Here is a 25,824-nt window from a genome sequence, read left to right on the forward strand (position 1 = left end):
ATCCCTATAAGAAAAAAATTGATGAGTGAAATTTCATGAAAATTAAAAACTTCTGCTCTTAAAAAGACACTGTTGGGCTGGCCAGTTACTTTATTTGTTAGAGTGTTGTGCTGATAACACTAAGGCCAAGGATTTGGTACTGGCCAGCTGCCAAAACAAACAAACAAAGAAACAAACAAAATCCGAGAAAACCAAAAGACAATGTTAAGAAAATGAAAAGACAGGTCACAGACTGGGAGAAAATACATGCAAATCATGTAGATGATAAAGGACTTACATCCAGAATATATAAAGATCTCCCAAAACTCAATAATAAGAAACAAACAACTCAATTTAAAAAATAGGTAAAAGTGTTGGCTGGTTAGGTCAGTTGATTAGAGCTCAGTGTTCTAATACCAAGGTGAAGGATTCAGATCCCCGGGCTGGCCAGCTGCCAAAAAAATAAAAATAAAAAATGGGTAAAAGATTTAAACAGACACTTCACCAAGAAAGATATACAGATAGCAAATAAGCACATAAAAAGATGCTCACCATGATTAGTCATTTGGAAAACATCAATTAAAACCACACTAAGGGGGTTAAATGTCAATTAGAGCCACAACTGGCTGGTTAGCTCAGTTGGTTAGAAAGTTGCGTAGTAACGCCAAGGACCCACCAGCCACCAAAAAAAGAACAATAAGATGCCTCTACCCACTTACTGGAATATCTAAAATCAGAAGGTATTGGCAAGGATGTCTAGGAACTAAAACTGTCATATGCTGCTAGTGGCAAGGTAAAGTGGTACGAGTTTGGAAAATAGTTTGGCAGTTTCTTAAAAAGTTAAACATAGATCTCCCAGATGACCCAGCTTTCTCACTCCAAGAGAAATCTAAGCATATGCCTACATATAAACCCTGTCCACAGATATGCAAGTATGCATGGGGGGGCATTTATTTATCCATCTGTCTATCAAATTTTATTTTTCTTTTTATTATTTATTTTTAACTTGACAAATAAAAATGTATGCTATACAACATGATGTTTTGAAATATGTATACTTATAGTATGTTTTATATTTTAAAAATTGTATATGTGTGTTATACATATTCTGCAACTTGCTTTATCATTCATTATTGTGTGTTTAGAGCTCTGAATTTATATGTTATAATATAAAAATATATTTAGTCTTTGTACCCACTTCCTGTCACTGAGAAATTCCTAAAACGCTTGTAATTTCCTGAGTGATAGGAGTGTCTTTTATTATTCATAATGAGCCCCTTTTGATCACACCTGAGTTTATCCTAATGCAGTGACTTAGCTTCAGGATGCGGCTGGTCACCAGAAAGGCCAAGTGATGACGGATGAAACTTTCAGACCTACCCACCGACCTCTGGTTAGGGGCTGGGATAGAGCTGGAGATTAAGCCTTATAAAAACTCTTTCCTTTTTTTTTTTTTTTTTTTTTTGACTGGACTAAGTGTTTTTATTAGAGAGAGCCAGGATTACAAAAGATTTAAGAGTTGGCACTGGGTCCCTTCTTCTTGCCAAAAGTGGGCACAACATTGAAAAAGAGCCGACTGTATTCCATCTGCTTTTTGACCCGGTCTGCCTCTTCTTCTGTACTCCTGTCCGGCCACCTTGGGAGTCTGACCTCTCACTTTCCCAGCCCGGGCCAGGGAACCATGAACTTGACCTCCAAGCACGCGGCTGGCTCCTTTCAGAGCGGTCGGGACGTGCACTCCACACTGGCCCAGGGTAACCTCCTCCTCCAGGGACGTGCCTGCCAGGAGCACGACTTGATCTTGCGGGGCGATGCCTTCCAGTGAAGCTACATGAGACTTGATCTGGGCGACCGTGTCCTGGCTGGTCACCTCGAGGGTGTGTAACTCCAGGGCGCGAACAAAGAGCTACATGCCAGCGACTCAACCGTGGTCACTGACGCCGCTACCGCGAAGATGGAGTAGAGAGAAAGGAAGGAACGAGGGCGCACACGTCCCCACCGTCTGCTGCGCCCCATGCACGTCACTCTATGAAAACTCTCGAACGACAAGGTTTGATGAGCATCTGTGTCCCGGGAGGGTGGCGCACCCCAACTCCATGGGCACCGATGCTCCTGTGCTCAGGACCTTTGCAGACCTAGCTCTGTGTACTTTTTCGTTTGGCTGTTCATCTTTGTCCTTTATGACACCCTTTATAATGAACCGGCGAATGTAAGTGAAGTGTTTCCCTGAGTTCTGTGAACTGTCCTAGCGAATTACTGAACCCGAAGAGGGGGATCGTGGAAACCCCATTTTACAGCCGGTTGGTCAGAAGCATAGGGCACAATCTGGGGCTTGTGACTGGCATCTGAGGTGGAGTTAGTCTTGTGGTTCTGAGCCCTTAACCTGTGGGATCTGATGCTACCTCCAGGTAAATAGTGTCTGAATTGAATTACGTAGGGCACCCAGTTGGTGTCTGCTGGAGAACTGCTTGGTGTGTGGAGGAAAACCCCCACACAGCTGTTGTAGGAGGTGTTGTGTGAGAGTGCAGAGTGACAGAGTTTGAATTTTTTTTTTTTAGTTTTCTTTTATTTATTTATTTAATTGGCAAGTAAAAATTGTATAATTTATGATGTAAAATAGTGTTTTCATATATGTGTGCATTGTAGAATGGCTAAATCAAGCTATTTAACATATACGTTATCTCACATACTTAACATTTCTTGGTGATGGGTTCATTTAAAATCTACTCTCAGCAATTTTCTGGTGTACATTATATTATTAACTATAGTCACCATGATGTACAATAAATCTCTTGAACTTATTCCTCCTGTCTAACTGAAATTTTGTGTCCTTTGACCAACATTGCCGCAATATCCGCATCCACCAGCTTCTGTTAACCACCATTTTACACTGTGTGTTAGATTCCACATGTGAGATCATGAGTATTTGTCTTTCTGTGCCTGGCTGATTTCAATTACATAATGTCTTGCAGGTTCATCCATGTTGTTGCAAATGACAGGATTTCCTTCTTTTTTTTTTTTTAAGGCTGAATAGTGTTCCATTGTGTATATATACCACACTTTCTTTATCCATTCATCTATTGCTGGACACTCAGGTTGATTTCAAATGTTGGTTACTGTGAATACAAAGGGTCGACTTCATGATGGTGTGAAAGTGATATGATTCAGTAGAAACCGTAGTTTGAGTACCCATACAACCATTCTGTTTTTCACTTTCAGTACAATAATCAGTAAACTGCATGAGCTATTCAACACTTTATTATAAAACAGGGTTTGTGTTAGATGATTTTGTCCAACTGTTGGACAATGTGTTTTAAGCACATTTAAAGTAGGCTAAGCTAAGCTGTGGTGTTCGGTTGGTTAGGCGTATTAAATGGATTTTTGACTTATGATATTTGCAATTTCTGATGGGTTTATTGGGATGTAATCCCATCGTAAGTCAAAGAGTATCTATAATGCAGCAATGAACATGGGGGGACATATCTCTTCTACATATTGATTTCATTTCCTTTGGATATATACTTAATAGTGAGATTGCTGGATCATATGGTAGTTCTATTTTTCATTTTGGGGGACCTTCCTTGCTATTTTCTATAAAGGCTGTACTAATTTATACTCTCACCAACAATGTACAAGGTTCCTTTTCTCTACATCCTCAACAACACTTGTTATCCTTTGTCTTTTTTGTTGATAGCCATTCTAATAGGTGTAAGGTGGTATCCCATTGTGGTTGTAATTTGCATTTCTCTGATGTTTAGTGAAGTTGAGCATTTCCTCGTATATCTGTTGGCCATTTGTATGTTTTCTTTTGAGAAAAGTCTAGTCAGGGTTTTTGCTCATTTTTAAATTGGATTATTTGTTTTCTTGCTGTTGAGTTGTTTGAGTTCCTTATATTTTGGATGTTAACCCCTTTTCAGATGTATAGCTTGCAGATATTTTCTCCCATTCTGTAGGTTGTCTCTTCACTCTCTTGATTGTTTCCTTTGCTGCACAGAAGCTTTTTAGTTTGATGTAATCCTATCTCTATATTTTTGCTTTTGTTGCCTGTGCTTTTGGTGTCATATTTAAAAAATTATTGTCTAGACCAATGGCAAGAAGGTTTTCTTTTATATTTTCCTCTAGTAATTTTAATCTTTTAGGTCTTATGTTTATCCATATTGAGTTTATCCATATTGAGTTGATTTTTGTGTATAGTGTAAGATAAGGGTCTAATTTTATTCTTCTGCATGTGGATGTCCAGTTTTTCCAACACCATCTATTAAAGAGACTGTCCTTTCCCCTATGTATGCTCTTGGCACCCATGTTGTGATCAGTTGACTGTAAATGTGTGGGTTTATTTCTGAGCTCTCTATTCTGTTCCATCAGTTTGTGTGTCTGCTTTTATGCCAGTACCATGCTGGTTTGATTACTATAGTTTCGTAGTGGAATTTCGAAATCAGGTGGAGTGATGCCTCCAGTTTTGTTCTTTTGCTCAAGATATCTTTGGCTATTTGGAGTCTTTTATGGTTTCATATGAACTTTAGTGTTGTTTTTATCTATTTCTGTGAAAAATGTCATTGGAGTTTTGATAGATATGGCATTGAATCTGTATATTGCTTTGGGCAGTATGGCCATTTTGATATTATTTCTTCCAATCCATGGACACAAGATATCTTTCCATTTGTGCATTTTTAAGTTTCTTTCATTGACATTTTATAGTTTTCAGTGTACAGATCTTTCACCTTTGGTTAAATTTATTCCTAAGATTTTTTTTTTTGGTAGCTATTATAAATGCGATTTTCTAGATTTTTTTTATATAGTTCATTGTTAGTGTACAGAAATGCTGCTGATTTTTGTATGCTGATTTTATATCCTGAAAATTTACTGAATTGATTTATTAGTTCTCACAGTTTTTTAGTAGCCTCTTTAGGGTTTTTTATGTGTAAGATCATGTCATCTGCAAAGGGAGACAATTTAACTTCTTTATTTCCAACTTGGATGATTTCTATTTCTTTTTCTTTTCTAATTGCTCTGGCAAGGACTTCCAATACTATGTTGAATAGAAGTGGTGAGAGTAGGTATCCTTGTTTTGTTCCTGATCCTAAAGAAAAAGCACTCAACTTTTCACCACTGGGTATGATGTTGGCTGTGGGCTTGTCATATACAGCCTTTATTGTGTTGAGGTACATTCCCTCTATACCTAATTTTTGAGAGTGTTTATCATTTGATAACCTAGAATAAAATAATAGAATTTTAAATTTTGTCAGATGCTTTTTCTGCATCTACTGAGATGATCATGTAATATTTATCTTTCATTCTGTTAATGTGATGTATCACATTTATTGATTTGCATACATTGAAACATCCTTGCATTTGGGGAATAAATTCCACTTGATAATGGTTAATGAATTTTTTAATGTGCTGTTGAATTTGGTTAGCTAGTATTTTGTTGAGAACTTTGCATCTATGTTTATGAGGAATATTAGCTGTAATTTTCTTTTCTTGTAGTGTCCTTGCCTGGTTTTGGTGTCAGAGTAATGCTGGCATTGTGAAATGAGTTTAGAAGTATTCCCTTCTTTTCCATTATTTGGAAGGGCTTGAGAATGATTAGTATTTGTTCTTTAAGTATTTGGTAAAATTCAACAGTGAAGATATCAGCTCTTGGGCTTTTCCTTCATGGTAGACTTTTTACTGAAGCAATCAGTTCTTTGGCTTTTCTTTGGTGGGAGGCTGATTCAATCTTCTTTCTCATTATTGGTCTGTTCATATTTTCCATTTCTTCATGATTCATCCATTAATTGTGGATGTTTGGTAGTTTGTATGTTTCTAAGAATTTATTATTTTGTTCTAGATTATCAAATTTGTTGGTGTATAATTTCTCATATTACTCTCTTATGATCCTTTGTATTTTTGTGGAATCAGGTATAATGTCTTCTCTTTCATTTCTGATTTTATTTGAGTCTTCTTTTTTGTTGCTTTGCCTCCCACGGATTTGTCACCTCTCTTCCCCTGGGTGATGGAGCTGCAAAAGGATTACTCAAAGCCCATTTCTTCCAAGTAGTGAGAGACCCCAAAGGGGTTAATTTCCCAGAACCCTCAAGACAGAGGCATTCCTTCCTAGGGAAATTAACCATGAATTGGGGTTCTCTCCCCACATTTATTTTCCAGACCAGGAAGTTACAGAAAAAGAACTTAGGTGTGGTAATAGTTTAATAGAGATGGGTAACAAGCAAAGTGACATTCCATAATGCAATTTGCAAAAGGTTAAGTCGATCCACCAACAAAAGCTTGATCTTAGCAAAGATTCTCTTTCCCTACAGCAGCTGCCCAATATCTTTACATATCAATTAAGTAACTTGTCTGTCCTTGCTGTGTTACAATTCTTTATCTTACAACAGAGACTTTTAGCCTGGGGAAAGTTTCCTGTCTTTTGCAAGGTTAACATTTTTATATGTACTTTTAAGGAGTTAGGCTAAACCTGAAACTACAGGGAACTAGACTCTGTGAAATATATTTGCTTTATAAATGTAAGTATGCTCCACATTCTTTTTTTTCTTAGTCTAGCTAAAGGTTTGTCAATTTTGTTTATCTTTTATTTTATTTATTTATTTCTAGCTGGCTGGTACAGGTATCAAACCCTGGACCTTGTTGTTCTCAGTACCATGCTCTAACCAAATGAGCTCACTTGTCAGCCTTTATCTTTTTCAAAAACCAACTCTTAGTTTCAATGATCTTTTCTGTTGTTTTTCTAGTCTCTATTTTATTTGTTTCTGTTCTGATCCTCATTATTTCCTTCTTCTACTAACTTTGGACTTAGTTTATTCCTTTTATAGCTCCTTGAAATATAATGTTAGATTGTTTACTTAAAATCTTTCTTCTTTTTTGATGTAGGCATTTATTGAAATAAACTTTCCTCTTAGAACTTCTTTTGCTGCTTCCCATAAGTTTTGATATGTTGTATTTACATTTTGTTTATCTTAAGATATTTTTCTTCTCTAGAAGAATAAAAAAGAGAGAAAAAAGGATATTTTTCAATTTATTTTTAATCCCTACTTTGACTCATTTCTTCTTTGGTTATTCAGGAGCATGTTGTTTAGTTTCCACATGTTTGTAACTTTTCTGAAATTCCTCCTGTTATTGATTTCTAGTTTTATATTTTATGGTAGGAAAATATGCTTGATATGACTTAAATTTGTTAAGATTTGTTTTGTGGGCTAACACGTAATCTATCCTGGAGAATGCTCTGTGTACACTTTATAGAAGAATGTGTATTCTGCTATTGTTGGATGGAATGTTCTCTATACGCTGTTAGGTGCATTTTAAGTGTAGTTCAAGTTCAATGTTTCCTTACTGATTTTCTGTCTAGATAATCTAGCCATTTATGAAAGTGGGTCGTGAAGTCCCATTATTATTGTATCACATTGTATCTCTCCCTTTAGATTTATTAATGTTTGCTTTATATATTTTGATGCTCTGGTGTTGGGTGCATAAATATTTACAATTGGGTTTTTTTGTGAATTGATCCTTTTATCATTATATTATGAACTTGTTTCTTTTTACAGTTTTTGGCTTTAAATCTATTTCATCTGATATAAGTATAGCTACACTTGCTCTCTTTTAGTTTCCCTTTGCATGGGAAACTTTTTTACTTTCTTCTTTTTGTTTTATTTTGATTTGCTTTTTCTTTTTTTGGTGGCTGGCTGGCACAGGGATAGAACCCTGGACCTTGGTGTTATTAGCACCACCCTTTTACTTTCAGTCTATGTGTGTCTTTAAAGGTAAAGTGGGTTCTTGTTTTTTTATTCATTCAGCCACTTCACATCTTGTGATTGGAAAATTTAATTCATTTACATTCAAGGTAATTATTGATAGGTAATAACTTATTATTGCCATTTTGTTAATCGTTTTCTGGTTGTTTTATAGATCCTTTTTTCCTTTCTTTCTTTCTTGTTGTCTTCCTTTGTGATTAGATGATTTTCTTAGTGGTATGACTTGATTCCTTACTTTTTATCTTTTGTTTATCTACTATAGGTTTTTGTTTTGTGCTTACCATAAGGCTTACATAAAACATCTTATAGTTATAACAGGCCATTTAAAGCTGATAACAACTTAACTTTGATCATAGAAAAAACAGCATTTTTATTCCATACCCACCCCATACACTGGAATACTCTGCAGTAAAAAGGAAAGGAATATTGACACATGTGACAACTGGATAAATCTCAGAATAATTATGCTGCATGAAAGAATGAAGAAAAAATAATACTTAGTGCATGATTCCTTTTTTATAGAAAATTCTAGAAAGTGAAAACTAATCTATAGCAACAGAAAGCAGAAATATGGTTGCCTGGAGAAGTGGGGAAAGTAGTAAGGAGGAACAGGAAAAAGGCATAACAAAGGGGCATAAGGAAGCTTTTGGGGCAATGGAAAAGTTTATTTTCTTGATTGTGGTAATGGTTTCAAAGGTACATACACATGTTAGAATTGATCAGTTTGTACCTTTTAACATGTGCTGTTTATTGATATCAGTTATACCTCAATATAACTACTCTATTATTTTTAAAAAACTGACAGTAGCAACTCCTGGAGAGGATATGGAGCAGGTGGTACTCTCAACCATTGATCTTAGAAATGTAAACTGCTACAGCCACTTTGAAAGCAGCTTGACAGTTTCTTTTAAAGCTGAACATGCAATTACCATGTAATCCAGCACTCCCACTCCTGAATAGTTACCCAAATTTAATTAAAACTTTTTATTTACGTAGAAATCAGTACAAGAATATGTATAGAATACGTATAGTGGTTTCATTTGTAAATGGTCAAAACTGGAGAAAAAACCATATATCTTTCATCTGATTAATTGGTAAACTGTGGTATATCCATAGAGTAGAATACTACTTAACAATAAAAAAAAAAAAAAGAACTACTGATATGTGTATGGATCTCACATGTATTATGTTAAGTAAAAGAAGCCAGACTCACAATGCCAATGTATTATATGATTCCATTTATATGACAATCTGAAAAAGACCAAGTTATAGGGACAGAAAACAGATAAGTGATTGCCAGGAGATAGAGGTGTGGGGAGAGGTTGATTACAAAGAGGCCTGGGGATTTTTGATAGAACTGTAGAGGTAGGTATAAAACTGTATGCATTTGTCAAAACTTGTAGAACTGCAGTCTAGAAAAATGTGAATTTTATTGTATATAATTTATCCCTTAAAAAAACAAAGCAATAAAACAAAACAATGGTACTGAGATTTAACTTTCAAGAATACATGTAAGTGGGCTGGCTGGTTAGCTCAGTTGGTTAGAGTGTGGTATTTATAACACCAAGGTCCAGGGTTTGGTCCCCATACCAGCCAGCTGCCAAAAAAAAAAAAAAAGAATTCATGTATGTTTAAGGATGTTTATCATTTTATAGTTCAGAGAGGTGAAAAACTAAAAATAACTCAAATATCCAACAATACAGAGTAGTTAAATAAAGTAGGGTATAAGATAAATGCAAATTAAATCTACAAGATAACATTTTTAATCTATAAAATTGATAAAAATTCCAGTTCTACTACATACTGTATGTGATACTGTGAGGAAACAGGCAGTCTTAAATTGATGGTGAGAATGCAAAATTTATATACCATGTAAAGAGGAGTAGGCAATACTTGTATCTAGCAAAAATCATAAGCATTGCAAGAGCTGGTTAAATAGTCTGTGTAAGGCTATTGTTTTCAAGAGTGATATTGCAGCTTGAAGTCTGCAGGGCCCACAGTTAAGAAGCACAAATGGAGGTAAAAAGAGTTTGCAAGCACAAGCCAGCATTCATGAGCATGAACTGAAACCCGTGAGGACAGACCAAAACCTGAGCCAGTTCTCAGTGCCTCCAACCTTGATGCATTTCTTGCAGAATCTGGCATCTTTTTTATTGAGTTAGATGCACACAAGGCCTAGTTGTGGAAGCTGAATGAGGATCCAAGGGGAAGTGGAGCAGGCCTGGATGCTGCCCCAAGCCAAATGGGGTGAGCCAGCAAATAAGCCATGTGTGTGAGCCACAAAAGTACCTGCCCTGGCCTTCTGAGCATTTAACAAAATGGCTGCTGCTTCCCTTTGGTCTGCAGAATTTTAAGTGAAAATATTTCTTGTGACCCATCCTAACTGTAAACATGGAGGGAAATTTAGCCTAGCAAGTTGACCCATTATAATGCCACCAGTTACTGGTAAAAATACGAAATGATGCATGCACAATACTGTTCATAGCTCTAGTATTTATAACAGTGCAAGACTAGAAGCAGCCCAAATGTCCATTAATAGGGAACTGGTTAAATAAACTAGAATACATCCAAATTACCTGGCTGTAAAATTGAATGCGAAAAAAAAAAAATCTTTATATGCTGCCATGGAGTAGTGTCCAGGGTATATTGCTAAGTGAGGGAAAACAATAAGGAAAATACAGAACAATGAGTATTATTACTTTTTATCTTAGAAATTATTTTCTCGTTCTTTCCATTGAAAAGTATGAAAAAACTACCAATGCAATAGCAATTAGCACTTTTCATAACCAGAATTTGGTCTCTAATACTTCCCACTAAAAGAAACAACGTCTGTAAAGAAATGGATTAATCAATGTCAGGGGCAGGAAATGTGCAAAGTGAACCTGGAATATTTTATCATACCTGAATATAAGAAGGGAACATGTTAAATGACAGCATGTCTCAGGGTAATGTGTAGACCTTGCTTGGATCCTATTCAAGCCAATCAACTGTAGATAATTGGGAGTATTTGAACTGGATAGTTCTTAATATTAGAATTATTTAAAAATTTTATTTTTACCTTAATGGCATTGTGGTTAGGTTTTAAAAAATTGTTTTAATCTCTTAAAGATACATCCTTAAGTATTTATAGGTGAAATGATAAATGTCTGGGATTATCTTTAAACAATCCAGCAATAGGAGAGGAGGAAGGAGGGTAGAAGGGTATATATGAAACAGGATAGGCTGCGTGATGATAATAGTTGAAGCTGAGTGATGGGTATATCAGTGTTCATCACAGGATTCTTCCTATTTTTGTTCATGTTTGAAAATTTCCATCATAAAATGTGTTAAAAAATGAAGAGTTAAAATAAAGCCTGGAATTAATAAAATAATATATGTGTTCATCCTATGGAATACTATACAACTCCTAAAAGGAATACAGTGGACCTCTATATGTATATTATATTGTGTTAGATAGCTAAGCCACATGAACTGAAGAGGGAAAGTTGGAGAACAATATATAAAGTGTGACCCTACTTATGTCAACAACAAAAAGATGCATTTATATGTACATATATTTGAAAATACCTGCCCTTTTACTATGCAAATCCATTTCTTAGAATATATTTTACAAGACTACTTTTTGTACATATGTCCATAAGGATATATGTACAAAGATATTTACTAAGGCATTATTTCTCATAGCGAAATTATTGAGACAATTTCAGTGTCCATCAATGGAGGAATGAACAGTTAAATTATAACATATTCATATTATGCAGTAATGTGGGCAAATGTCCAAAGCATATTTTTAATATTAAAAGCAAATTGAACAATATGTGAATCACCCACATTAACCCCCCCAAAATCCCATTATATAATTTCCCCCTCTCTGTGTGTGTGTGTGTGTGTGTGTATATATATATATATATATATATATATATATATATATATATATATATATACTGTATATATATTTTTATATACTATATTTAATTTTGTTAAAGGACAAAATTACAACAAATTTAGTTTAAAAATCTCAATTGGCTTTATTGGGATTCTAGAATTGGGCAACACTTCATACCGTAGAATAAAGTGTTCCAATGAGCTGAGCAAAAGAGGTTGGCTGTGTAGATAGAAAAAGGGCTTAAAAAGCAGAAACGAAGAACGAAAAGCAGATTGGTCATGTCAAAGTTGCTTTCCTTGTAAGGTGGGAACCGGGAGACAGAATAATGGAAAAATAACTGATTGGTTAACATCAGGTACTTCTTTTGTGTAAGAGTCAAAACAGAGGGAACTTAAATGACCTTTGAAGACTTAAACTGGCCTGTTTGGGAAATTGGCTGTTATATCTCTTTCCTGATTTCTTGGAACGTCAGACAATTTAGTGTGGAACTTTAGCAGGGGTGACTACATTTTGATTTTCAGTTCATTCTGTTGCGATCTATGCAGAAGCTTAGTCCAAAACAACGTCCTCCTATAATTTTTGTTTAACGGTATAAAAAGAAGTTTTGAAGGATGCTCACAGAGCTATTAGTAGTGGTTGCCCCTAGGGAATGGGAATAGGGATGGAGAAATGGAAAGAGGGAGTACTTTCACCTTTTCAGTTTGTGTAGGCCTACATAATTTTAATTAAAAAGACAGTGAGCATTCATTGTATTTGTAAATCTGAAAAATGCACTTTTTTTTTTTAAACCTCTTGGTTCTATGAGTTCATATGGAGACTAGGTGCCTGAAATGTTAAAACAACAAATTTATTTATTTATGGTTCAGGCCCCTGTACAGAGCTGCTTTCAAACAATCACGGTCCAGAATTGATAAAGAAATTATAAAGTAGTTCCAATTTTCACTTGCATGGGCTAAAAGAAAGTTATTTATTGTATTTTTAAAATTTTGTTGGCTGGCTGGAACAGGGATCGAACCGTGGACCTTGATTTTATCAGCACCACGCTCTAACTAACTGAACCAACCAGAGAGCCCTAAAAACATTATTAACACCTTCTCCACTCTCCTGTAGCTCCTCTGGAGACTTTCTCATTCTAAATGCCCAAATCCTTCTCAGCCATAGTTCCCCCACCCCCTGCCTTTTCTCAGCCTTTCTCAGTTCCTTTTCATAGATATTCTTCCACGTCTGAGGACTTCCTCTAGCATCTCAAAAGAGCCAAGAACCAGGTTGGTGAAGACTCTTCTTTAGCTGGGGGTGGAGAAAAGGTGGAGAACAGACTGGCCCCATTCACATATTGGTCGTATCTGATTTCTCCAAATTTAGGATTTTGATTCTGTTAATTAACAATTGGTTCATGTATATTATAGGTGATCTTCCCAACTAGATTGTATTTGGAGAAAAGGAAGTAGGCGCATCGCTGTAACTATTTTTATTCCTCACAGTACTTCTTAAATTTGATATATTGAGGCAAAAAAGCTAATTAGCGGGATCTTCAAAAGGCCCCAGCGCTCAGGGGCTGCGGGGGTCCTCAATGTCAAGGTGTAGTTTAAAACGCTAATTCCCAGGTTCACTCCCAAAGATTCGAATTAAGGTTTATGTTTCTTACAAGTCACCTGTTTTCTTTCATTAGGAATGTTAAGGATTAAAAACGGCACTTTCTCGAAGCTGCAAACCCTCGGAGCTTTTTTAGAAGGACGTTCGCCCTGCTGATTTTGAGACTGACTCAGTCCCTTTTTGGCTCCCAGATGGCGTAAAGATGAGGATTTAACTTGGGCGATGTTTCCCCAGAAAAGATAAAGCTATAAGAACATAGTTGAATAAGCCTAGCCAGTAGCTACATCTTTTCTCCCCAACAAAGAATAACCTGTCGTCCACGCTGTCTCTGGTACCTGAAATTTCAACCTTGGGGAAATGATGAACTCCAGACCTTCAGGCAAGTCACAAATCCTGAAGTGATTATGCCTGTTTGAAGGCCTGCGGGGCACTAAGAGATGGGGAAACGGATGGAGCCGAGCTGTTCTCTGGCTTATTTCCAACCGGTTAATCGCCCATATCCAACACAGCGAAGGGCTACCGTCGCCATTTTGCAGGGTGGGCTGCGCTGCCTCTTGGCGCGAGTCCGGCGGGCCTGAGCGAGCGAGGACGTGGAAGTGGGTGGGAGGTGGGGAGCGCGCGCTACCGGGGAAGCTACGCGTGCGCACAGGCGATGGCGGCGGAGGGGTGGGGCTGGAATACGACTGCGCGTGCTCGGTGGGAGCCCGCGAAGTACCTGGAGGAGGTGGGGGGCGAGGTAGAAAGGAGAGGCGTTGAAGAGCGCTTGCGCAGGAGGGCAACTATAGTGGAGAGGGGGCTCCCGAGCAGGCGCACAGAGGCGGGACTTGGAAAGCTCTCGCGAGATCTTTCGCGGCTATATATTTATGCGGAGAGCCCGCGTCCTTTCCCTGGTGTGATTCCGTCCTGCGCGGCTCTTCTGCGGAGTGGTCGTTTCTCTCCGTCCGCCTTCTCTCCCACCTGCGTGCGTGCTACCACCCCATGGAAGATTCGATGGACATGGACATGAGCCCCCTGAGGCCTCAGAATTATCTTTTCGGTAACTGCTGTGGGGGGATTGGAGCGAGGCCGAGCAAGGCCTGGAGGCTTTGAGGTGGGGGTGGGGTCGGGAATCCGACTGAGGCCTGGGCTGGTGGAGAGAGCTAGACAGGCTAAAGGCCTGAGGGAATAGAAAGCGAGCTGCTGGAGCCCTGGGGGATGGGGGCCCGGAGGGGAGAGTCGGCTGCTTGAAGGGGTGAGCGGGAAGAGCGGCCTGAAGTCGGGCGTGAGCGGTCCGAGGCCCAATGCCTGATGTAACGTGGACCTGACTGGCTGAAGGTTCGGCGTTGCCTGGAGTACGCGGTAGAGATCTGGGCATGTATTTTCTTTTAAGGGTGTGTGAGTGCGTAGGTTTCTGATTCAGGCCCCGGGTTGGTGGTCCAAGAGTTTGTGTGGGTTGGTGATACGGCATGGATTTTCTTGCTGGGGTAGGGGATAGGTACAACCTGGGGTCGTTTTTCAGGCCCCAGGGTCCAGAGTTCTGGGACCAAAATTTAGCCCAGGTTCCTCAACCGGTTGCAGGGGGAGGGGAGACACGGTGGGGATTCAGGCCGCCGCCGCCGCTGGGAGCACGTGGTTACCACGTGGTTGGGAAGAGGAGGGGATGTGGGCGTTACATCCGGGGCTCACTGGTGTCTTGTCACCCTGGAGCTTGGGATGCTGTGGCTCAGTTGAGGTTCTTAGGCGGGAAATGTTGGGTGAAGTGACTGATATCTCCAGGGTTCTGGAGGTCTTTGTTCAGTGCTTACAACACCTACTGTGGTGGTAGTTCTCATTTTTAGAGCCCTTTTTCTGTGTCATTGCGGTAGATGGAAATAGCCCCACTTTGCAGATGTCTGTACTGATGCTCAGAGAAGTAAAGTGACTTAACGAAGGTTGCAGTTACAGGTAAATGGAGACTAGGTCTAAACCAAGCCTCTTGATTCCAGAGCCGGTGCTTTGTAAATGAGGTTTTGGGTTTTTTGGGGGGGGGGGGCGGAGGCGACATTTTGTGGGGCACCAAGCAACCATCTTTTTTGTTGTTATGATGAGAATTGTGGCGAGAGATCATTTTGGGTCAATCAAAGACCTGGAGCTGTTTGGGAACCCCCACTCTCGACCCCTATACCCCCGCACACTGTTACACACTGTACTATAGTTCTGAGGAGAGTCGTGATTTGGTTTTCAATAACATTAAACTTAATTGCAGAAGTCTCTGTACAAATCCTGCCCCAAATTTTATCTTAACCATGCTGAGATTTATTAATTGAGCAATAACATTTAAGCGTCTATATACCAGTAACTGTTAGATGGCAGTTAGGTGGAAATCATTTAAAACTAAATTTTTATCCTGATAGTATTTAAAACAATTTGCATATTAACGAAATGGGAGTAGATAACATGCACTATACATTAAGGCTTTATTCCTAGCCATTTTGAATAGCTGAGGTTTCTGATCATTTATGTCAAAGAATTTTTTTTATTAACCTTTTTATTGGAAACATCCCTTGGATGTGAGAGTATATACTTACTCTTGCCTTAAACATAACTTCTTAAACATACTTTAAACATAACATAATTTAATGTTATGTCGTTTTCTGTTGCTCCAAAGACTGAAATGTTGACCCTTTTAACAAACTGGTTCTTCTATATTTGTAGTTTTTCTGTTGTAATTAAATTATGAAAAAGCTGTTCATGTTGGTGTTTGTGTAACTGTTCTCATTTCTAATTTGCCACTTTATTTGGGAATTTAGGTAGGTAATTGAGCTTTTTTAAATAGTGGGAAGTTGTCGGTATTGTACATTAGATTTGGTTTCATATACTTGATTTAGTTTCAGATTTATCAAGTTATTAAGCCTATCTGCAGAATAATAGTGCCTATGTCATGTAGGTGAGAATGAAATAGTATAATGAGAGTGGAACTCATAAAGTCTTGTACGGGTGTTATTTGGTGTTTACAGAAGTTGTTTTCAGGAAATCCAGGAAGACATGATTCTGCCTTGGTAGCGAGATTAGTGAAAAACTAGTTCACTAGTTAACCTCCACCTTTTTGGTTACCCACACTTACCGTTCCCATTGTTTTTCTCCTTGTTAGAGTTGCTGTTTTCTTCATTTGCAGGTTGTGAACTAAAGGCCGACAAAGATTATCACTTTAAAGTGGATAATGATGAAAATGAGCACCAGTTATCTTTAAGAACGGTACTTAAACTTTTGAAATAAACTACTTAACCTTTCAGCCTTTTGTTCCTATTCATGTGGCTTGAGACTTTTCTTTTGCTTCTCTGACTGCTTGTAAAATTGTATTCGTGTAACTGGGTATTGTATGTACCTCATTTTCTGTACACCTCTAAAGCCTGACAATCTTTAATTAATACTCATTTAGTTCAGGCACACTACTCTTTAGCCTTCCTTATTATTATTTTACTTCAATTGCATTATGGCCTCTAGGGCTGTGATAATCATTCTCCCCCATAGAGACTAGCCTGCTGCTGAACTTTGTAGTAGTTGCTCAATAGTTTGCTAGGTGATCCCTGTTGTGTGGATGCATTTTATGGATTTCTTGAAAATTACTGAATATGAGAAATTGATTTGCTAAGATCACATAACACTTGAGGACAACATTGTGCACAAATTTGTTTTTTATCAGTAGTAATAATGAAAGGTTTAAACTTGTTTTTTTCTTTTTAAATATGTAACAGATTTTGGTGGGAATTATAAAATGGCTGGAACTTGAGAAGTTGAAGTAGTATTTTTTTTTTTTTTTTTTGGTTGACAGGTCAGTTTAGGAGCTGGTGCAAAGGATGAACTGCACATTGTTGAAGCAGAGGCGATGAATTATGAGGGCAGTCCAATTAAAGTAACACTGGCAACTTTGAAAATGTCCGTACAGCCTACGGTAAGGGCACTTATACGCACTTATACCTCAGATTTTATATCAAGGCTTAATTCTGTGGCTTTAAGTTAGGAGTCATTTGAGATACACCAAGGAAATAGAAAGGGATATTTGGTGGTTCTTTATCTTCTGTCACTGGGGTAGAATGGTCACACTCTTGACCATGACTGTTTCTGCTTCTTATCAAAGGTGGAAAAACTGGTTCACTGGTTTGTTAATTTGGTTTATGGGTTTGAATATAATTGCCTATTGTACAAACATTTTCTTTACCTGTTAGCGATTAAAAATTTCTGCCTTTTAGGTTTCCCTTGGGGGCTTTGAGATAACGCCACCTGTTGTCTTACGGTTGAAGTGTGGCTCAGGGCCTGTGCATATTAGTGGACAGCACTTAGTAGGTATGTTATTCTTATATATTATGCTGTTTAATTTATTCTCTAATGCAGTTGTTTGGTTCCCAATTTGGACTTGATAAAGCAGCTAGTTATACTGTCTTTGTAATACGTTCAAATGGGAATCTAGTAATTTATAACTGGAAAGGCCTTATTTTGTGTTTAAATCTAACAATGAGTAACTACAAAATTCCTTTTAAAACATTAGTTTCCCACTTTGCTGTTTTTCTGAATCTCAGTTTTTAAAACACTTGTTACTACTGTGTATTATCAGTGCTTTTCTGAGTTTTTGCTTCTTGACTTTTATCGTATCTAATTTTTATTTTAGCTGTGGAGGAAGATGCAGAATCAGAAGATGAGGAGGAGGAGGATGTGAAACTCTTAAGTATGTCTGGAAAGCGATCTGCCCCTGGAACTGGTAGCAAGGTTCCACAGGTAGAGATGCAATTTTACTACAGTTTTTGCATTCTAGCCTTTAGTTTGGTGATAAGGACCAGCTCTTGCTCATGAATATATTTTTTTCTTTAAGAAAAAGGTAAAACTCGCTGCTGATGAAGATGATGATGACGACGATGAAGATGATGATGATGATGACGAGTAAGTAGTATACTCTTAGAAACGACATAGTTGTATGTATGGGGAGGAATTTTATTTAAATCATAATTAACCAAAGTCACCCTATGTGATTAATAGTTTATAATTGAATAAAGGGTAAGTGATCAGTGGTTGTCAGTTGGGGTTAAATGAGCTGTGTTTAAAGGATATTGGGACTATGAATGAGCCTTTAAGATACTGCTGTGCGTTGTGAATTTTCAGAAGGGTGGGTAAGACTGTGCAGCATTTCTCAAATTGATTTGACTAGCTCCCTTTCTCTTGAGGAAAATTTAGTGGACACATTTACTATACATTATCAAGTCTGGAATTTTATGGTAAATAAGTGGATTAGATGGAAATAAGAGCATCTGAATAGCTCTAGTTATGTTTGTTTTATATGTTGTTATTAAATAAAGGTTTTTATTTTATTCCCATAAAGGATTTTGGTTTGTTTATTTTGGTTTGGTTCCTTATTGACAAAATAATATTCTAATGGGTTATTAAGGCTTTCTTGGAATTTAAAATATTGTTGGAAACAAGATTTGATGAATTTATTAAACTAGATCAAGTTGTGGTAATAAACAGTTAACTATCACTGTGGGATAAAGTAGTATTCATAATGAGCCTTTTCTTATATGCTATAAATAGAAGGAACTTCTAATACATGGAATTCTTACTTGTCTCTCACCTTTGTTCATAAGTTTTGAAATTGGTCCATACATATTTGTCGAAAACATGCTTCAGAAAGAATCTAAGAGGCTTTGAGAAAACATGCATTAATCAAATCTAGAAGTTAGGTTTTCAGTAACTTCAAATAGACAAGCTGGTAGTTCTTTTTAAAAAGAGCTCTTTAAGCATGAAACAGGCAGAAAACAGGGAAAAGCCTGGAAGAGTGGAATGCTTAAAAATTCAAAAATACATTCATGTTAAACTTACAGATGAACTTGGTAAGAATTAAAATAATACATACACCCTAAGAGAAGAATGGAAAACAAGCTACGAACAGAAATGGGATGTGGTTAGTATATGGTGCTGAATTAGGCTTAGGTTGATTTACTCTGGTGATTTCAAGTTACCTTTGAATAGGTTTATAAGTGAGTGTCTAGTAGCATATTCATGAGTCTGGAGACAAGCAGTCACTTATAGGAAGGCTTTGGAGTAGGACCTCATTGGTATTAATCTGCTGGGGCTTTGGCAAATTTCTAGCTTTAAAATAGGTATAATTCCTGATGTAACCACAATGTAAGAATTTACATTTCTCTTCCTTTGTGTCTTTAAGTTGTCTTTATCTTTTGAGGGAGGGATGAATAGTGTAAATGATAATCAAGGTCCAAGTTAGCAAGTTTTCATGAAAGTGAAGAAAGGATAGTTAGATATACGTATAGATAGTAAAGTACAGTTAATGGATGCTTTGAGGGGAACAAGTCTTAATAGGACATTCCTTCCACTAGTGAGATGATTAGGCCCCAATATAGATGGCAATGAAAATGTAAAGAGATGCTTGAAGGTTTGTTAGTTGAAGTAGTTACTTGGAAGTCTATGCCATGGTCCCAGAAGACATGGAACCCACAAGATAAAGGTGAAATTAATGGTCCTGTTTTGAGGATGGAAAGGGTGTGGTGTGGGCTTAGCTGCCTCTGGTATTGATGTAAGCAAGAAAAGGTTATGTATATTCTGTATAGTTATGGAGAATTTCTATTAGTAGTATAATGTGTGGCCCTCTCCTTAAATATCTTTTTTCATTTATTAGGAAATATCCTAGTAAAGCTGTTTTTGATGCTTTTATAGAAATCATTGTTTTATTTTTAGTACAAGAGAGGCACTTGCAGGGATTGGGTCCTAAGGCCAGAGTCTTGTACTGACAAAAATCACTATTAAAAACCACTTAAAGGGACTGTATTTCTGTGTTGCTTTACACATCATGATACTTGTTCTATTAACATAGCAAATGTTCACTCAGTATTGGAAAGATGGGTTTTTCTTACATAAAGTTGCTGCTGTTTTGTATTTAGAGACTATGTAGTGTGGAGAAGAAATTTTGGCCAGTATGTTAAGTTTGTGAGTTAAATTTAGGTGGACCAGTTCCACTCTATTTGCTAATACAAACTTCTGTGGACTTCCCCTTCAGTAATTTGATCTCTTCCCCATTTTTCACCAATCTATTTATTTATTTGTTTATTTTGGGGGCTGCTGGTCAGTACGGGAATTAAACCCTGGACCTTGGTATTACCAGCACCATGCTCTAACTAACTGGACCAATTTAAAGTGTACAATTCCATGGTTTTAGCATATGCGTGGTAGTGCATCCATCACGACAGCCAATTTTAGAACACTTATCGTCTCACAATTATACTCTTTACCTGTCACCGCTTATGCTCCTAAGCTCTAGTCAGCCACTAATGAACTGTCTTTATAGATTTGCCTATTCTAGATACGTAAATATAATCATAACATGTGTGGTCTTTTGTGACTGGCTTCTTTTCACTTAGCACAATGTTTCCAAAATTCGTTGACATTTTAGCATGTATCAGTGCTTCATTCCTTTTTATGGCTGAGTAATCCATTGTATGGATAGGCTGTTTAGTTATCCATTCATCTGTTGATGAACTTTTGGGTTTCCACTTTTTGGCTGCTATGAACATTGTGGACATATTTTCTTTTTTCTTGGGTGTATACCTAGAACATAATTAATAGATCCTTTGGAAACTAGGTTTAACTTTTTGAGGAACTTGCAGATTTGTTTTCCAAGTTGGCTGACCCCATTATATTCCTGCCAGCAGTATGTGGTGGTTTCTTGTAGTGTGAAGTGATACCTTATTGTGGGTTTCACTAATGATCATCTTTTCATGTATTTATTGGCCATTTGTGTATCTTTGGAGCGATGTCTGTCCAGCTCTTTTGCTCATTTTTATAATTTGGTTACTTGTGCTTGTCTTTATATTGTTGTAAGAATTCTTTATATATTCTGGAAAGAAGTCCCTTATCAGATACATAATTTGCAAATATTTTCTCCCGTTCTGTAGGTTATTTCACGGTCTTAATGGGTGGCCTTTGTGCAGAAGTTCTTAATTTTTGTGAAGTCCAATTTCTTTTGTTGCTTTTGCTGTGTTGCCAAATCCAAGGTCATGAAAATTTACCCCTTTGTTTAGTACTAAGATTTATAGTTTTACCTCTTACATTTAGGTATTTGATTCATTTGGAGTAAATTTGTATGTATGATGTGAGGTGTAGGGAGTCCCAACTACATTGTTTGCATGTGGTGGATAAGCAGTTGCCCCACCATGATTTGTTGAGAAGACTTTCCCCATTGAATTTTCATGGCACCCTTTAAAAAATCATTTACCATAAACACATATCTATTCTTAAAGCAGTAGAACACTGTCTTGGTTCTGTTGCTTTGTGGTTTTTGTAAATTACTGTTTGAAAACACCAAATGTGAGTCCTCTAACTTTGTTCCTTTTCAAGATTATTTTGACTGCTTTGGGTTCTTTGAGTTTTTATGTAAATTTTAGGATCAGTTTCTACAAAGAAGCCGGCAAGATTCTGTTAGGGATTGTGTTGAATCTGTATTTGAGGAGTATTGCCATCTTAATTGTAAACATGAGATGTGTGTTTCTGTTTATTTAGATCTTGAATTTCTTTAAACACCCCAATTTTATTTTTATTTTTTCTAACACATTTGCTTTTTTAGTGTACAGTTGAGTAGTATTAACTATTATCTCAAACTCTTTTTGCAAAACTGAACTATACCCATTGAACAACGACTCTTCATTTTCCAGCCCCTGGCAACCAAAATTATACTTTGTTTTGATTTTTGAAGTAGTTTGACTACTTTAGATATGTCATAAGTGGAATCATACAGTATTTGTCCATTCGTGACTGGTTGATTTCATTTAACATGATGTCCTCAGGGTTCATCCATGTTGTAGCATGTGACAGGATTGCCTTTTAAAAACCATATTTATTGATTATACCTATGTATATACTTTATCTATTCACTTGTTTGGACATTGGGGTTGGTTTCACCTCTTGGTTATTGTGAACAGTGATGCAACAAATATGGGTGATCATTTTGAGATCCAGCTTTCATTTTTTTTGTTCATTCCTTTTAAATTTTGAAAGATCTTGAATGTCTTGACCTATTTCATTGTAGTGATGATGATGATGACTTTGATGATGAAGAAACTGAAGAAAAAGCTCCAGTGAAGAAAGTGAGTATAGATACAGTGCTATAAGGTTGTCAAAAATAGCTAATCACAAAAATGATTTAAGTTTTACAGTGCTATTCACATGTTCTGTAGTTAATGATACCTGGTTTGGGATGTGGTCTTATACTGAAAATTGGTCCTGAATAGAACAATACAGAAACTTTACTAATAGTGGGGAATGGTCTGTTTCATTCCATTTGGCCTCCTACAATTTGTTAGCCCTTTTGCAACCTTTTGTCAAAGTGACTGCTACTTCTCTTACATGGTTTGGGGCAATTTAATTGCACTGATGTCAGTCATGTAGGAGGGCACTGATTAAGATTAATTTCTAATTGCAGTCTGTACGAGATACTCCAGCCAAAAATGCACAAAAATCAAACCAGAATGGAAAAGACTCAAAACCATCAACACCAAGATCAAAAGTAAGTGGCAACATATGTATAAGTACAGGCTTCATTGAAATAGGAGAAAAAGGTTCTGTGGAAGAATCTAGTCTGTCTGAAATTTGATAGGCCCTTTGGAGAACCCTCATTCTCTAACCTTTGTGGCTTAAAGAGCTAAAATCTGTTTGTTGATAATCATTGTTCTAGAGACAGACACATATATACTAGATATAAGGCTGCTGGTGTTCCAGTGGGAGAGGAAGCCCAACAGCAAGATTTTTTTGTGATATGTAAAGAAATCTTGCAATTTGAAATGTATATGTGTCAGCATAGAGCAGAGGTTCTCAACCTTGGTAGCATTTTAGAATCAAGTAGGGAACTTAAAGAGCTTAAAAGAACATAATACATCTGTTCTACATGTAGAGATTACTATATAAATTGCTCTGGGCTGGGCCACAGACATCAAGCTGCATTGACTTTATTGGGGACCTTCTGTTTTCACATTTGAACTGACCTGGTATTGAATATAAATGCAGGCTCAAGTTATTCCTTTTCCTTTTTTAAAAAGTTTTTTTGGTCAGCTGGCAAGTATGGGGATCTGAACCCCTGACCTTGATTTTAAAACACTACACTCTAACTGAGCTAACCCGCCAGCCTCCTTTTTCCTTGAAGGAATGATTTTAAGAACAAAATAATTGTATGGCATGAATATAATAGCAACTCTGGTTGTATACTTGGTTTTTATAAGGGAGGATTGTAAGAATAATATTTATTAAGGAAATCCAGATAAAATGGGTTTTAATTAAAAGCTGTACTTTTGTGACCTTTTAAATTAAACTTTTTTTTTTAGGGTCAAGAATCATTCAAAAAACAGGAAAAAACTCCTAAAACACCAAAAGGACCTAGTTCTGTAGAAGACATTAAAGCAAAAATGCAAGCAAGTATAGAAAAAGTGAGTAGTATTATCTTAAAGATGCTTGACAGGTCCCTAAGTTGCATCTTTCAGGGGTTTGGATAAACTAGAATGGTCTTCATTTTTTATCCTTTTAATAATAAACTTACATCTTTCATAGAATGTGAATTTTTTTCAAAAATGGATTACGAAAATACAATTGGTTACGTTCATTTATAATCTTGTCTGGTGATTTTTTTTTTTTTTTTTTTTTTTTGCATATGTGATGTTAAATATATTTCCATTCTAAAAGAACTATAAGCAAATTGGTTGTGTCTGACCTTAAATAGTGAGATAATCAATGGGAACACTTCCCTTTGCTCGTTCTTCTGGTGGTAAAATATACTATAGAACCAGCAGAGGGCGTATGAGGCTTCAATAAAATTGGAAACAGCTGGGAAAGTAGAGCCTTGGTTTCCCTTGCTTGGCAGTATATTTAAAAAATAATTACTCATGACTGACTCTAGTCAGAAACATCTTTCAGAAATTGAGTCATTTCTATTTGCCCTTCACACCAAGGTGTCACCAGTCAATATATGTGATAATATCTTGAATTTGAGTGGCTAATATGCTTACATACAGTCTCCTTTTGTCTTAATGGAAATGTGAGAAGATTAACTCTTCTTTCTTGCTAATTAACTGGGTGACTAAAACTTAGTAACCTTTAGTGAACTCTGGACTTCTGTACAGAATAATTAGCTTAAATGTCTTAGACATTTGAGAGAAGCTTTAATTCTGTGAATAATACTTTCAGACCCCATCACTGAGAATAAATGTGGGGTGGTAAGGAAACATTGCCAGATCATTTCCCCCATGTTTTTCCTGTGCTCTCTAGGCTCTACATGGCTTCAGTAGATTTCCTTTCCTGTGCAGTGATAAGTCCACTGGAAAAATAACACTTTAAAACCAGAATGTATTTCTTGTTTTGCTTTAGTCACACAATCTTTTAACTTTCCTGGTATCACTTATTTTTATCCCTTGCATACACTGCTAAAATGACATCTTTTAGATGCCCCTCCCCCCCATTTTAATATGGTCCTATCTCCTTGGTTTAATTGCAGGCGCATTGAACAGTCCTGGGCACTACTGGTAAATTAAGCCCAAAGATGGGGAGAGAGGAAAAGGAGAGACAAATATAGTCCATACTGACTATCATCAACAATCCAGACTGAAGTCTTCTATTTTAACCTCAATCCCTTTTCCTGATTTGCCAACTATGTGCCCTCCCAGGCTGGAAACAATCTCTTTGATACTAAAGCACTTTCTTTTGGCTTCAGTGAACCTTACCCTTTGCTTTCTATTACTTGTGCATTTGCCTCTGACCATGTTTTAATCACCTTTGTATCTCATTAGTTGCTTAATAAATATTTTAATGACTCAAATAAGAATGTATGTGATGATAATTTTAAAATGGGGATTATTGTAGTGAATTATTATATAGTGAACGTAATTATTATATTCTAGGTGATGAAAGGCAGTTAATTATCCTATACCAGATTCTGCCATGGTCCCTTTGGCATTCAGAAATCTTGTTACCTTTTGCAAAATTTATAAAAGGCAGTATTCAGGTTAACAAGGCAAGCTAATTAAAATTTAGCTAATCAAAATAGGAAACAGTGATATTTAGTACATTAAATAAGATAATCCCAAAGTTGTGATAAATACAAATGTTTTAAGGTATTTACAATAGTAATGTTTTGAAAATTTTGACCAAGTTACAGGTACTGCTAATACTATCAAGGTTTCTAGCCTACATCTATAACTTTATGGAAATGCCAAACTTTATTTAAAGATTAGTGAAGTGTAATTATTGTAAAGTTTTCCCCCATTCAACTTTACATACCCCCTTGAACTGATGATTCCCAGGTTAGTGTTGTGCTGGACCTAGGTTCTTGGAAAATATTAAAGTGTTTCAGCAGTTTTGGTCACTCATGACATAGTTCTCAGAAAGGGTGTATGTTTGTTTTGTATTTGGTCTGGGTGGTAAAGTGTGATAAAACTGACTTGTGTTAGGTAAGCAGCCAAAGTTGCTGTATTTGTGTGCCTGTAGAAACTCAAGTGTAGGTTGTATTTTATTTTCCTAGAGTGTCTGGGAAGATGTGAACCATCGACAAACCTCTTAGTATAGGAGTACTACTTTGAAAGACATTGGTCCTAATATGCTGCCCACTAGGTCTTTCTAGGC

The 25,824-nt window shown here is 36.8% G+C and overlaps 1 protein-coding gene and 1 pseudogene across 1 annotated transcript; one reads left to right on the forward strand and one right to left on the reverse strand.

Annotated features, from left to right (window-relative positions):
- Positions 1-1,491: 1,491 nt before the first annotated feature.
- On the reverse strand, positions 1,492-1,891 carry LOC134369129 (ubiquitin-like FUBI-ribosomal protein eS30 fusion protein; annotated as a pseudogene).
- Positions 1,892-13,962: 12,071 nt separating this feature from the next.
- On the forward strand, positions 13,963-24,971 carry NPM1 (nucleophosmin 1). Its single transcript, XM_063085371.1, has 10 exons — positions 13,963-14,242; positions 16,340-16,419; positions 16,997-17,116; positions 17,415-17,508; positions 17,831-17,937; positions 18,032-18,099; positions 22,250-22,307; positions 22,643-22,726; positions 23,538-23,639; positions 24,701-24,971. The coding sequence occupies exons 1-10, from the start codon at positions 14,185-14,187 to the stop codon at positions 24,707-24,709; spliced, it is 780 nt and encodes a 259-aa protein (XP_062941441.1). The 5' UTR covers positions 13,963-14,184; the 3' UTR covers positions 24,710-24,971.
- Positions 24,972-25,824: the final 853 nt, after the last annotated feature.

The sequence above is a fragment of the Cynocephalus volans genome, chromosome 2 (genome assembly GCF_027409185.1).
Source record: "Cynocephalus volans isolate mCynVol1 chromosome 2, mCynVol1.pri, whole genome shotgun sequence".
In the NCBI taxonomy this organism is placed as follows: Eukaryota; Metazoa; Chordata; class Mammalia; order Dermoptera; family Cynocephalidae; genus Cynocephalus; species Cynocephalus volans.

Coding starts and splice junctions, on each gene's coding strand:
- NPM1 (XM_063085371.1), top strand. CDS start 14,185: ATGGAAGATTCGATGGACATGGACATGAGCCCCCTGAGGCCTCAGAAT. Junction 16,420..16,996: donor ACCAGTTATCTTTAAGAACG/GTACTTAAACTT, acceptor TTTGGTTGACAG/GTCAGTTTAGGAGCTGGTGC. Junction 17,509..17,830: donor TAGTGGACAGCACTTAGTAG/GTATGTTATTCT, acceptor TTTTTATTTTAG/CTGTGGAGGAAGATGCAGAA.